Genomic DNA, 14,461 nt, shown 5'->3' with positions numbered 1-14,461 from the left:
TGCATTAGTCTAAATATCTTGCTGTTGCTAAACTCAAAGGTGGATGGTACCCATGAATAATTCTGATTCTATCACCCTTTGAAGGTACTGCTCTTTAAAACTATTCTGTCTTTGCTGCATGCTTGTCTAACCTCTGCATTTATGTGCTCTGCCACTTCACAGCTGCTACCCAGATGTTGATACACAGCTGTCACTATAATCTTGTTCTATTTCTTAATTCTACCCAGAAAGTCCCCGGTGTCTGCTTACATCTTGTTCTCTTATCACTGAAGTAACGTCATCCTTAATTACCAGGGCTGCCCCTCTCTCTTCCCGTTTCCCTATTTTTCCTATAGACTTTTATAACACGGTGTGTTCAGTTCCTGGTACCATTCGTTTTGCAGCCATGTCTCAGGAATGGCTGCATTGTTGTACCCTCGAGGTTGAATTCATTCACCTTGCTCCTAATGTTCTGTTGCTTTTATAAAGAACACTTATTTGGGCCATAGTCACACACAAAGGAGCACCACCTTCCCCTCCTGCACTGAATTTTTACACTCCCCAGGGTAAAGAATGAATTATTTATTTGATTTCTTTGCGACTTATCTTATATTGATGTGTCCACTTTTTCCTTATCCCTGTGGCTTGGGTGGTAATTCCCAGGTTATAATCCTTGAGGTTCCTTTTTTAAAATTTACTTCTTAGCTCCTAGTACTCTCCGAACAGGACCTCAAGCCTAGTCCTGGCCTCCCCAACAAGCAGAAATAGTTTCTATCTGCACAACTGTTCCCCTAATATCTTGAAAACTGTTCAAATCACCCCTTAACCTTCTAAATTCCTTTTGAATGCAACCTTATCTTAGCTGGGTGCCTTTACATCACATTCTATCTCTCAAACCAGCCACCTTCTGAACCTGCACCTCTCTGACGTGTGACCTAACTCTAGAAGAAACTGTCCAGGTACTGCTGCTGCTCCTCCTCTGTGTCGGAGTCTGTCCAATTCGCACTCCAGATCAATGACTTTGAGGCAGAAGCGTATACTGCAGATGTGTTCACTCGGGATGGTCTTATTGTCCACAAATTCCCACGTACTGTACTTCAGTGAAGTAATACCACCTGCCCTACCATACCTTAGTCTAGGTTTATCCATAGATTATTCATTTTTAGTCTGTTTCATTTTTTTAAACTCCCACCAAGTGCCAAAACACTGAACGGAGTTTTAAATACTGCCTTGTGCTTCCGCAAACCACTGCAAGTGTTAAACACACATAGGAGCACCACCTTCCCCTCCTGCACTGAATTTTTACACTCCCCAGCTTCTCAACTTCGTTCACAATCTAGTCAGTTCACGTTGAGATCTCTTGTTCAATTCTCAGCTTCATTACCCTGGCACCAGGGAGGCAACTGGTGTGGCAGATGCCACCTTAAATCGGCAAGCGGTGCGTTTACCCGGAGAGGGAACTTTACTGCACTTATGCCGATTTGTGTATGTTTGTCCTCAGTGGGTGCCTAGAGTGGAGGAAGTGTTCCGGTACCCTGCACTGGCATCCGTTTCCTTGATGAACCAAATTCATCCAAAAGAAATTGCACAGTGTTTAATTTTTCAGAATGTGGAATTGATGATGTAAGCAGTCATTGGGCCAAGTGCCACTGATTTCTCTTTCACTGGAGCTCTGGGCTGCTGTGCAACCCGAGTTGGTAGGATACAGGGTAAATGTTTGTTGTGAGATAGTGATACCCCACAGCTCCCCTGGCCTGTGCAGGATGCAGGTGACTCCGTGCAGCTGCACCACTATCCATCGCCTTGGTCAGGAGTAAAATCTGATGATGCTTTAAAAAAAATATATAATGAATTTATATCTTGGCCTGTGCTGTGCAGTTGAGAAGCACCCTGCATTAGAGCATTTGCCGTTCACACAGAGCATTTTTTTCTTATTCATTCATGGGATTCATTCGTTTCTGTCAAGGACAACATTTTTTGCTGATCTCTAACTGTCCTTGAGAAGGTGGTGGTGAACCGCCTGCTTGAACTGCTGCAGTCCAAGTTGATTTGAATGATGGAACAGAAGACACAGGAAATGCAGAAACCAGCGAAAGGTTCTGCAGTTTACCTGGTTGGATGCAGATTGTTTCACAATTTCAGCGTCAGGAGAACCTGGAATTCCACTACCCATTCCTATTTGGTACTGTCATTGATCCCTGGATATATGCATCTCGAACCCTATTGTCAAAGTACCCTTTCGAAGGACAACATTGTGATAAACAGCACAGTCATTTTGAGAAAACACGTTTTGCTCCTTGTGAAGTGAAAAGGCCTTTGATTTTTCCTTTTGTTTTAATCCCTAAGGATCGAAAGATGCTGTCCACTGCTCAGCAGATGCTGCAGGACAGTAAAACCAAAATTGAAGTGATCCGTATGCAGGTCCGGAAAGCAGTGCAGGCAGACGAGTTGCATCTAGAAGTTGAGGATGGCCAAGGTAAGTGCTGGCGCGACGACTCTGTGCTAATGGTAGATGTTGGATGTGTTCCAGAAGTGTGTGATCCCATTGTTTCTAAGCTTCACTGGCATGAGTGAATTATAAAGGCATTCTCACGAGCAAAGTAAATGTCAGTTTGCTGACATTTGATGCAGTTTGGGTGAATGTTGAAGTGCTGAAGAGACCTGGAATGTTTTTGTAGTGAAATACTGAAAATGCAGAACACAGCAGGTGTGCGTTTGGATTATTTATTGGATTCCACCTTTCTCAATCTCATTCACAATGTCGAAAAATTGCATCTCAAAGGAATATGGTTTCCAGACAGTTGTCTTGTGATTTCTCCATTCGACACAGAAATTCTGGATTCAGATCAGTGTAGTTCCCACCAGGGGTTAATGAGATTCTTGCTGCAGATTTCGGATGGGGCAGGATAGGCTGAATTGATTTCATTCAAATATTGCAGCTTATGCTTCTTAAAGAAATAAAAACTTACTAAAAAATTTTAATTGATAACAGGCTAATGATTAAAAGTTAGAAAAATGTTTAAATACCGAGCGCATTGTGATGGTGGAAGCAAGTAAATGTCACGTAAAGAGGATCATAGAATATAATAGCAGAGAATGAGGCCATTGAACCCATTGTGCCCGATGCTGACTCTTTAAAAGAGCTATCCAATTAATCCCACCCTCCTGCTTTTTCCTCATAGACTCAGAATATTCTTTCCTTCAATGGTTACTTCAGTTTTCTTATGCAAGTTACAGGTGTAGCTGCTTTCACCACCATTTTGAGGCAGTGCATTCAGGCCAAAATAAATAATATGCTGGTTACTGAGCCTCTGCCAGTGGAACCAGTTTCTCCTTTTTTTTATGATAACCCTTCATTTTTGACCAGCCCTTTTAGAATCTTCAGTCAGATCAATACGTTTGATGATTAACATTTTAGTAGGGATGTCAAAGTAAGACATTGATCTTAATTAGACACAGTAGAAGAAGATGTTGCCCAGCATTGGATGTTAATGCACTTGTAACTTAAATGCATTTAGCTGCAAGGTTCCTGCGGAGATTTTCTGTGGAAGGCTACCAACCTGTTTATAGTACCAAATGAAATGATTGTGATCGTATTTATGAGCATTGATCTCGATTGCACACCATCACTGGGTTGAACCATGAGACGAATTGAGCACTGTTGATACATACTATCTGACTCTATACTTTATATAGTTTGGTCATATGCTGTTTGTGCATTGATTCTTGCCTCATTGCATTGTGTCTGATTACGGGCATTGAGTGGAGTCTGATTGTATAGTGTCCGATTATTATTAACCATAAATGCGCAAGTGATATAATTAAAGACGGGGCAATATCAGAATATAAGCTATGAATACAAGTCAAAAATGTCATAAGTGTCAAGAAACTTAGGTAGGCATTATACACGCTTTATCCATTCACTAACTTTGGGATCAGCACTGTGGAATTTGGAAGGTAATACAGATAGGCCAGCATTAAATGAGCTTCTTCAATTTTCTCACCCACTTCTTTCACCAATCTGGGGTGGGGACCATCAGGTCCTGTGTACAGTGTTATGATCCCAAAGAGTCCGATAACTTTTAAAAAGAGATTTTAAATCTCACTGACTCAAAAGGATCATACAACAAAATTTCATGTTTTAAAGTTTTGCTGCAACAAACTACTAAAACCAACGTTGAGTAAACATTACTTAGTAGGCAGCTAAAACAGTAAATTATAGAAAAGATATCCCCCCTTTGACTCCCTAACACAACTGAAAGCCCCCATGCCACATTTATACATTATACCAGACTTCCCTGCGGAACTGCTGTCTTTACAGGAACCAGTCCAAAGTTACTCTCAGCTTCCAGTGGGCTCAGTCCTCCCCGTTTTGATGAGTCATTATGTCTAATATCCATCAAAAGTCATTTCCCTCAGTCTTCTGAGAATCTCCGAACTGACTTCCAACAGCAAAGCCCGCTCTGGCCACTCCTCTTAGCTATGCCAAGGCGAACCTTCCAGAGTCCTTCAATTTCTACTGTTCTGTCTCTTCGAATAGAGAATGTGCTCCTGCCTGCATTCTACCTGGTGGTTAGCAGAAAACAGTGTTTTCCCTTGCTGTGTGCAGCAGTTGCTTGTCTCTCTCTGGAACTCTCTCACTCTCTGTGTCCAGGGTCTCCGAATCTGATTGCCTGAAGGTATGTAGGTTTGTACAAAGCCAGCTGCTTCTGCCACTGTGTTTAGGTGTGAAAGCTGGCACTTGGATTTCAATAGGACTTGACCTGGGCCCCTAGTCCCCATGGCAACCAGGTCACATTGACTTATCGCCAGGCAGAACTAGGAAGAAGTCATGTGCTCCATTTTACCTTGAGTTAAAATAGTGTAAAAAAACATTTTATGAAGCGTCCCACTCTTAACAATAAAAATATTTTAAGTCCCACTAGTTTTCCCTTATCACTTTTTCCCTGATCTAAGATGAGCACTTTTTGAATGTCGCATTGCTGTCTAATTAGATATTGAGTTTTGTCCAATTACTTACTGATTGTTGGTGTTGAGTGGACACGGAGTGGTGACTGATGATATGAATTAGCTGGTGTCTGATGACATGTATGTAATAACATTTATTGAATACTGTCTCATGTTATATTATGCGCATAGGGTGATTCCTGATGATGTTCATTCAGCAGTGCCAACAACAGCATCTTGTATTTATATAGCACCATAGCTTACAAAACACCCCAAGGTGCTTCACAGCTATGTTATGAAACAAAATTTGACACTGAACCACAAAAAGGAGTTCTTCAAGGCTTGGTCAAAGAGGTGTTTAAGGAGTATCTCAGAGGGACGAAAGAGAGGTAAAGATGGGGAATTCCAAACCTTAGGTGCTTGCTGTTTGAAGGCAGAGCACCCATGGTGAAATGATTGAAATCAGGACACTCAAGAGGCCAGAATTAGAGGAGCTCAAAGATCACAGAGGGTGTGGGATTGGAGGAGATAACAGAGCTAGGGAGGGACAAGGCCTTAGAGAGATTTGAAAATCAGGATCAGAATTTTAAAATCGAGGCATTGCTTTACTGGCAGCTGATGTAGATCATTGGGGTGATTCATTAGAATGACATTTTTTAATACATTCATGGTCTGTGAGCTTTTCTGGGAAAGCCCATCCCTGCCTGTCCTTGAGGAGGTGGTGGTGAGCTGCCACCTTTAATTGCTTCAGTCACTCCCACAGCGCTGTTAGGGAGGGATTCTGGGTTTTTGACCCAGCGACAGTGAAGGAACAACGGTATAGTTCCAAGTCAGGATAGTGTGTGGTTTGGAGGGGAACTTTCAAGTGGTGCTTTTCCCACACATTTTCCTTCCCTTCCCTAGGTGCTGGAGGTTGTGGGTTTGGAAGGCGCTGTCGAAGGAGGCTTGGCGAGTTGCTGTTTAGCACCCTGTATGTGGTACATACTGCTTCCACTGTGTGTCGCTGGTGGAGGAAGTGAATTGTTTACGGTGATGGATGGGGTGCCAGTCACACAGGTAGCTTTGTCCTGGATGGTGTTGAGCTTCTTGAGTGTTGTTGGAGCTACACTCATCCAGGCAAATGGGGAGTATTCCATCACACTCCTGACTTGTGCCTTGTAGATGGTGGACAGGCTCTGGGGAGTCAGGAGGTGAGTTACTCGTCACAGAATTCCCAGCTTCTGACCTACTCTTGTAGCCACAGTATTTACATAGCTGGTCCAGTCACGCTTTCAGTCAATGGTGACTCCCAGGATGATGTTGGTATGGAATTCAGTGATGGTAGTTCCATTGAATTTCCAGGAGAGAGGATTAGGTTCTTTCATGTTGGAGATGGATGTTGCCCGGCGCTTGTGTAGCATAAGTGTCAGCCCATGCCTGAATTTTGTCCAGGACTTGTGCGTTTGGGCATGGACTGTTCAGTATCTGAGTAGAAGGGAAGATCATTGAAGCAGTTGAGATGGTTGGGCCTAAAATACTACCCTGAGGAATTCCTGCAATGATGCTTTGGGGCCTCCAAAAATCACAACCATCTTTCTTTGTGCTAGCCCAATCAGTGGAGAAATTTCTCCCGATTCCCATTTTCTTTGATTTAGCTCGGACTTCTTGATACCACACTTGGTCAGATACTGCCTTCGTGTCAAGGGCAGTCACTCTCACAATAAAACAAAAATACCTGGAAAAACTCAGCAGGTCTGGCAGCATCGGTGGAGAAGAGCAAATTTGATGTTTTGAGTCCTCATGACCCTTCAACAGAACTAAGTAGAAATAGCAAAGGGGTGAAATAGTCACTCTCACCTTGCCTCTTGAATTCAGCTGTTTTGTCTGTGGCTGGACCAAGGCTGTAGTGAGGTCTGGAGTTTAGTGAGGTCTGGAGTTCGGTGGCTCTGGCAGAACCCAAACGGAGCATCAGTGAGCAGATTTTGCTGGTTAAGTGCCGTTTAGCTGGGATAGATTGGTTGGGAGGCAATTATTAAGAGTGGATTTGTCCTGTTTTTTGTAGGCAGGACACACCTGGACAATTTTCCATATCATAAGGTTTGTGATTTAGCTGTACTTGGAACATCTTAGCTAGGGGTTGGTTCTGGAGCACAGTTCTGAGTACTTACAGGCAGGATGTTCTGAGGGCCCATGGCCTTTCCTGTGTCCAGTGTCTGTCTACTGGAGTGAATCAAATTGGCTGAAGACTGGCATCTGTGACAGTCAGGAGGAGCCCGAGATGGATCGTCCACTTAACACTTCAGCTGAAGCTTGTTGCAAATGTTTCAGCCTTGTGTCATTTGCACTGATTTTCCATCCTTGAGGATGGGGAGTTTTGTGGAGCCTCCTGCTCTGATTAGTTGTTTAATTGTCCGTCCCCATTAATGACAGGATGTGGCAGGACTGCAGGGCTTTGATCAGATCCGTTGCTGTTGGGATTGCTTAGCTCTGTCTGTTAACTGCTGCTTCCACTGTTTAGCATACTCAAAGTCCTGTGTTGCATGGCAGTATCTGTGGTCCGGTTTTATTGCTACTTTTTTATTACTGGGTGGCTGTTGAGTATCAGGTCTTAAGTCTGTTTTTCTCCTTGCTGCAAATGTAGGTTGGGTGTCAAAGGTTCTGCCCGAGGTAAATAGTACTGTCACCTAGTTTGTTCTGGTCTAAGCGATGGCTGTTGTGTTAATGGTCATCGGGTGTCCCCCAGCACTAGCAGAGTATGTGGTTAGGGACGTTGAGTCACAGTTGAGCTGTGTTGCTGCAATAATGTGGCAGATCCTCAGCTGTGTCCCAGGTCAAAACTGGGTGAAGCGAGTTTGCGGCAGCTCAGCTGAGTTTCAGAACTGCTTCTGGGGGGAAATGGTTCAAAAATAAAACTGGCTGTTAGACTTCAAAATATCAGAGCAGGGGCTGGCTGAGATAATAACAACTTCTTGCCTCAGTATGCTTCTCTGAAAAGTGTTGCTAAAGGTTTCATACACTCTGATGCTGTTCAGGAACACCCAGCATCCCTGCAATTTGCTTCCAAATTGAGCTGGGGTTTGAATTTGGTACTTTGTGCTCTAGTGGAACATAAGAAAACCCAAGCTGATTTAGTTTCCTAAAAATATAAAAATCCTCTCCCAGTCCACATCCCCTGCCCCCCACAAAAACAATTTTCTGAATGCTTATTGCTGCTCATCTTTGATGCTCTGGAAATCAGGAGAAGGTGTATGAATCTACATCTATTGCTGTGTTTAGTCAGGACTCCAGTGCTGTTCACTGTGATCTCTCCATTTGCTTTGTTCTGCAGTAAATAGATCGATTTATAAAGCAGAAGAGATGGAGCCTCGCTGCCCATACAGGGTGTCACCCCTATCCAAGTTGGGTTGAGGGAGTTGCTTCCACTGCTATTCTCCAACAAGCTGCTGGGTTGTGTGAGAACGAAACCATCTTTATTCCCTCCTGAACTCTATTTGAGCCCATGGTGAAAATTGTGAAATAGGGATGGGGTCCCTGCATCCCACCATTTAGAGTCAAAACGGGTCACAATTCCAGAGTTAGAGACTGCATTTGATAAATGCCACTCCGGCAACTTTTTACAGGAAAATCAGCGCTTTCTGGCTGAAGCTAGATTATAATGATATTTTATATCTGTCTTTCAAAGCTGGTGTACAAGTAGGTAGGCCCTTAAGAAACTCTGCTCAAACATTAGGAAGTATTTTGAAAAATGAACATAAAATCTTTGAACAAGACGTTCTAACATTAAAAGCTTGTTTAGCTACTGTTTTATAACTTGGGGTTCTTTTTCGAAAGTAAAGTTTAGAAACTGGGAGTGCTGGTGGCATTATTGGGAATGGAAATTGGAAAGAAGTAGCCTGAGTGCTTTGTCACCCCCAGGACGCGATTCCTTCGTGTTTGCACAACTCAACAGATGACATAAACAGAATGAGTTGACCAGAATAAGATTGCTCTTCCAATGGTTTGTTTACTTGTAATGCAGATAAACCTGTAAATTAAACGGAGTATGAGATAACCATGTTTCTTCTCCCTCTGTGATTCCTTTGATAAAATAAATATTTCACTCTGCACGCCTTTTCAGTGTAAGATAGGGTTCACACCCTGCCCCCTGTATAGCGTCACACAGGATTCATACTCTGCTCCAGCTCAAAAATCAAATGCTGCAGATGCCTGGAAATCTGAAATAGGCTCAATACTCGGCAAGTCAGACAGCGCCTGTGGAAAGCGAAACAGTTGAGGAGCAGGTCTGGAGCCCTGTTCTGAAAAATGGTCATCTGTGTTACTCTTCCCCACAAATGCTGCCTGAGGTGCTGAATATAACCAACATTTTGTTTTGCACTATGTTCCCTGTGTGGATTACGCTTACACCCTGCTCCCTGTAGAGTGTCAAATGGGGTCCATTCCCTGTTATCTCTACAGATATAGTGGTAGCGTATTATACTTTACTGATCAGAAGTAGCAGTAGGATTCCTGGACCTAATTCTGCTAAGAACAATACTGATTAAATGTGTGCCCGGGTCCAAATGCACTGGAAATTTCACTTGTATTTAATTCTATGTCTAGTTCATCCTATTTGTATTTTATTGTTTGGGAGTTTTGGACGGGCTATTTATATCGGTGGAGAAAACATGAGATTGAGCATCAAGATCTGTTAGAATTAGCAAGTTGGAATATGGAGATCTGCAGCCTGAGGTACCACTGAACACATATATGTGGCCCATGAAGATGAACAGGAGCGCTGCTCCTCTCCGAAGATGGGATGAATCTACTTTAGGAATGTTTGCATATGTTAATATATGGCCTTTCTTTTTTTTCTTTCTAAAGCCAAGCCTGAGCTAAGCCTCCTTGAGCTGAGAATTGAAGAGTTGCGGCATCACTTTCGTGTGGAACATGCTGTGTCGGAAGGGGCAAAAAACGTGCTTCGCCTGCTGGGGTCGGGGAAGGTTCATGATAAGAAAGCACTGTCTGAGGTAAAGAATCAGAAAGCAAATGTTCTTTGGAAGCGACCTCCCTACGTGTCGTGTACTTGGTGTTGCTTGGCATCAGTCCGCTTTTGGCTTTCATTTTGTCTCACACACAACTGTGGCTTTGAGCTTGTGTTTAAAATGCATCAGAACCTGTCACTGAGAATTACTTTGTAATTCGCTCTATTGCTCACTACAACTTGTAGTTCTACAGCTGTTTAGTGTGGCCAGTTTAATTGATTTTCCCATATTCCCTTTGTTTATCTCGAAACTCTAGGCTTGTATTACGGAAGATAGATATGTATCTGAAGTCAAAAGAAGGGGTTGGGGTGAGAAAAAGACAAGGTTCTCGACCGGTTAGGTAAATAGAAATATCTGTGTAAATTAAAGGCTCCTAATACTCAACTGAACAGAGTTAGTTCAGCTGAAGAAAATGAAGGTTGCTATTGATCAGCTAACAGGCGAATGGAAAAGAGGATCATAGACAATGGTGGAAGGAATAGGAAAATTCTTTTTGGTTATGTAAAGCGTAGAGAAATGTGAAAGAATGTACTGGCCATTGGAGGATGTTCAAATTCAGATTACAAAGGACTTGCTGGTTTGACAGAAACTTGAAACGAGTGCTTTGCATTGGTCTTCTCTCTTGAAGATGATCAACTATTAGAATTGAATGATTTTTAATAATAAAACTGGCAATATTAAAGTAGGTGAATGTACTATTTTGTATTTGAAAAATTTTTGAGCAACCTGGCCTGATGATATCCACCTGAGGGCCCTGAGGGTAGTGGGAAATCCACAGTCCCCTCACCCAGGTATTTTTAACTGCTCACTGCATTCTGGGATGGTTCCTGTAGGCTGGAAGGAGACCAATATAGTCCCCATCTTTAAAAAAGTTGACAAGAAGGATCGAGGTAGCTACAGACCCGTTAGTTCAACATCAGTAATAGGAAATGTGCATGAGGGAATGATCAAGGATGCCATATTTGCAAATTGGATAGTGGGACCTATTAGGGAGACCCACTCTGTCTTGATTAAAATGAAATCATGTCTTACAAATCTGACCGTATTCCTTGAAGTTATGAAGATGGTGAATGAGGGAAGCCAAGTAGCAATTGTCTACTTAATCTTCCATAAGGTTTTTGATGAGGTATAGCACAAGAGGATTTTCTATGAGATTGAAGTCTCTGGTATTAGTGGTAATATATTGAGCTGGATTGGGAACTGGCTGCCAGGACATAGGTCAGAAGTAGTTATGGATGCATTTTGGATCTATTTGGAGATTAATCACCAATGGTGTCCCATAGGAATCGGCCTTGGAATTTTTGCTCTTTATTTTTATTAATGACTTGGACATTGGTGTCGCATGCACGATCTGTCAGTTTGAAGATTATTCCAAAACCTGTGAGAGTGTCAGGACTGTGGATGATTCTCAACTTTATTTTTAATTCTATCATGAGATGTGGATGTCACTGGCAAGGCCAGCATTTCTTGCCCTTGAACTGAGTGGCTTGCTAGGCCATTCCTGAGGGCAGCAAAGAGTTACACGTAGGCCAGACTGGGTTTTTATGACAATCGATGATAATTGTCATGCTCACCATTACTGAGACTAGCTTTATATTCCAAATTTATTAATTGGATATAAATTCATACGGATTAGGAGCAGAAGTAGGCCATTCAGCCCCTTGATCCTGCTCCGTCATTCAATAAGATCATGGCTGATCTGTTTGTGTTTTGAATTCCACATTCTCATCTACCCCCAATAACCTTTGATTCCCTTGCCTAACTAGAATCTATCTACCTCCCACCTTAAAAATATTCAGGGACACCGGCTTCGGAGGCAGAGAGTTCCAACGTCACACAACCCTCAGAAAAAAACTCTCATCCCTGTCCTATAAGAATGACCTCTAACTTTAAAACAGTGCCCCCTGGTTCTGGACTCTCCCACAAGAGGAAGCATCCTTTCCACATCCACCTTGTCAAGGCCGTTCAGGATCTTATAAACTTCAAGTTACCCCTCACTCTTCTAAAACTCCAGTGGAAACAAGCCCAGTCTGTCCAACCTTTCCTCATATGACAGCCCACTCATTCCAGGTATCAATCTAGTAAACCTCCTCTGAACCACCTCCAATGCATCTACATCCTTCCTTAAATAAGGAGACTAAACTGCACACACTATTTGAGATGTGCTCATGATGTGGTCAGATGTGAAGCATATAATGTTCAATTCCTTGTGTAATAATGGATAGCATTCCATTAGCCTTCTTGTTTACTAGCTGTACTTGCATATTAACTTTTTGTGGCTCTTGCACTAGATCCTTCTGCACCTTGGAGTTCTGTCCCCATTCTCTGTTTAATTAATACCCTGTTTTTTTTATTCCTCCTGCCAAAGCGAACAACTTCACATTTTCCTACATTAAACTCCATCTGCCAGATCTTTGCCCACTCATTCAACCTATCTCTACCCATCTGCAACCTCCTTATGTCCTCTTCACAACATTCTTTCCTACCTACCTTTGCCTCATCTGCAAATTTGGCTACCGTGCCTTCACTCTCCTTGTCTAAGTCATTGATATATTATAAAAAGTTGAGGCCCCAGCACAGAACCTGCGGGACTCCACTCGTCACATCCTGCCAATCAGAAAAAGACCCTTTTAATCATACTCTGTTTTCTGCCAGTCAGCCAATCTTCTATCCAGGCTAATATGATACCCCCTACACCATGTGCTTTTATTGTCCGCAATGACCTATGATGTAGCACCTTGTCAAATGCCTTCTGCAAATCCAAGTACAGAATGTCTACAGACTCCCCTTTATCCACAGCACATGTTACTCCTTCAAAAAACTCCAATAAATTGATTAATCATGATTTCCCATGCTCACTCGTCCTGATTATCTTGAATTACTCTAAGTGCCCAGCTATAATCTCCTTAATGTTTGATTCTAGCACCTTCCCCACAACAGACATCAAGATAACTGGCCTATAGTTTCCAGTTTTCTGCCTCCCTCCCTTCTTGAATAGGGGTTATACTTGCTACTTTCCAGTCTGATGGAACCTTTCTACAATCTAAGGAATTTTGGAAAATTAACATCAACGTGTCTACCACCTCATTAGTACCTCTTTTAACACCTTAGGATGAAGTCCATCTGGACCTGGAGACTTGTCAGCCCCCAGCTCCATCAGTTTGCACAGAACTGCTTCCCTAATGATTGTAATTTCTCCAAGATTCCCCCTCCCTTCCACTTCCTGATTTACAGCTATTACTGGAAAGTTCTTATCCTCTATAGTGAAGACAGAAGCAAAATATTTGTTCATTTCATCTGCCGTTTCCTTATTATCTACTATTAACTCTCCATTCTCACTCTCTAGACGACCAACGTTCACTTTTTCTACTCTTCTCCTGTTTAAATATCTGTATAAACTCTTGCTGTCTGTTTTTACATTTCTAACTAGCTTCCTGTCAAACTCTAATTCTTTTCTCCTGATTAACCTTTTAGTTATTCTCTGCCTTCTTTATATTCTGACCAATCGTCAGACCTGCCGCTTATCTTTGCTCAGTTTTATGCTTTTTCCTTAGGTTTGATACTTTCCTCAACTTCTTTAGTTAACCATGGATGGTGGGTCCTCCCTTTAGAAATTTTCTTTATAGTAGTATTCTAAAATATCCTCTTTAGTGCCTGCCACTGCGTCCCTATTGATGTATCCCCTAGCTTAGTATCCTAGTTCACTTTAGCTGGCTCGGCTATCACGCCCACATTTAAGTTTAAAATACCAGCCTTAGACCCACTCTTCTCCGTTTCAAGCTGGATGTAAAATTCAATCATATTGTGGTCGCTGCTACCTAGGGGTGCCTTTACCCTGAGGTCATTCATTAATCCTGTCACATTACACAATACCAAGTCTAATATAACCTGCTCTCTGGTTGGTCCAGAATGTGCTGCTCTAAAAAAACTATCTTGAACGTATTCTATGAACTCCTCATCCAGCCTACTACAGCCAGTCTGATTTTTCCAGTTTATAAGATCACCCATGATTATTGCCGTCTCTTTATCACAAGCACCCATAAGTTGTTTTGTATACTTTGTCCTACGTTGTAGTTACTGTTCAGGGGCCGGTAGACCACACCACCCAAACCAATTCTACATCCTGATCTCCAAGGTCATCTCTAACTATTGCATCAATGCCTTCCCTGATTAACAATGCTACCCCTCCACCTTCACCTAGCTTCCTGTTCTTCTTGAATGTCATATACCCCCCAATATTCAGGACCTAAACTTTGTCATCCTGCAGCCACGTCTCCGTAATAGCTACCAGATCATATTTATTTGCTTCATTGTGCGCTATCAATTCATTTACTTTGTTTATGAATGTTATGTGCATTCAGGTACAGAGGCTTTTTGTCTTTTTGTTATCTTTGTAACACCTAGTCTTGCCTATGGTATATTCTTGGGTTTTATCTCTCAGTGCTTTCCTGTGATTCAATGGCCCTCACTTCCCATATTACTATTACGGACTCCTGCTTTGAATCTACCCCTTGATGTGCCACATCTGCCCAAGC

General features: G+C 42.4%; 1 protein-coding gene across 1 annotated transcript in view; it reads left to right on the top strand.

Annotated features, from left to right (window-relative positions):
- The window catches only part of pkn1a (protein kinase N1a), a 198,207-nt gene that overhangs the window by 48,031 nt on the left and 135,715 nt on the right, over nt 1-14,461 (top strand). The window contains exons 4-5 of the mRNA XM_041177068.1: nt 2,326-2,455; nt 9,766-9,911. Coding sequence (XP_041033002.1) covers nt 2,326-2,455; nt 9,766-9,911 — 276 coding nt within the window. The remainder of the gene's footprint in view (nt 1-2,325; nt 2,456-9,765; nt 9,912-14,461) is intronic.

This window comes from Carcharodon carcharias, chromosome 30 (genome assembly GCF_017639515.1).
Source record: "Carcharodon carcharias isolate sCarCar2 chromosome 30, sCarCar2.pri, whole genome shotgun sequence".
NCBI classification, from domain to species: Eukaryota; Metazoa; Chordata; class Chondrichthyes; order Lamniformes; family Lamnidae; genus Carcharodon; species Carcharodon carcharias.
The sequence above is the reverse complement of the archived record's forward strand: the minus strand, read 5'-3'. Positions and strand labels throughout refer to the sequence as shown.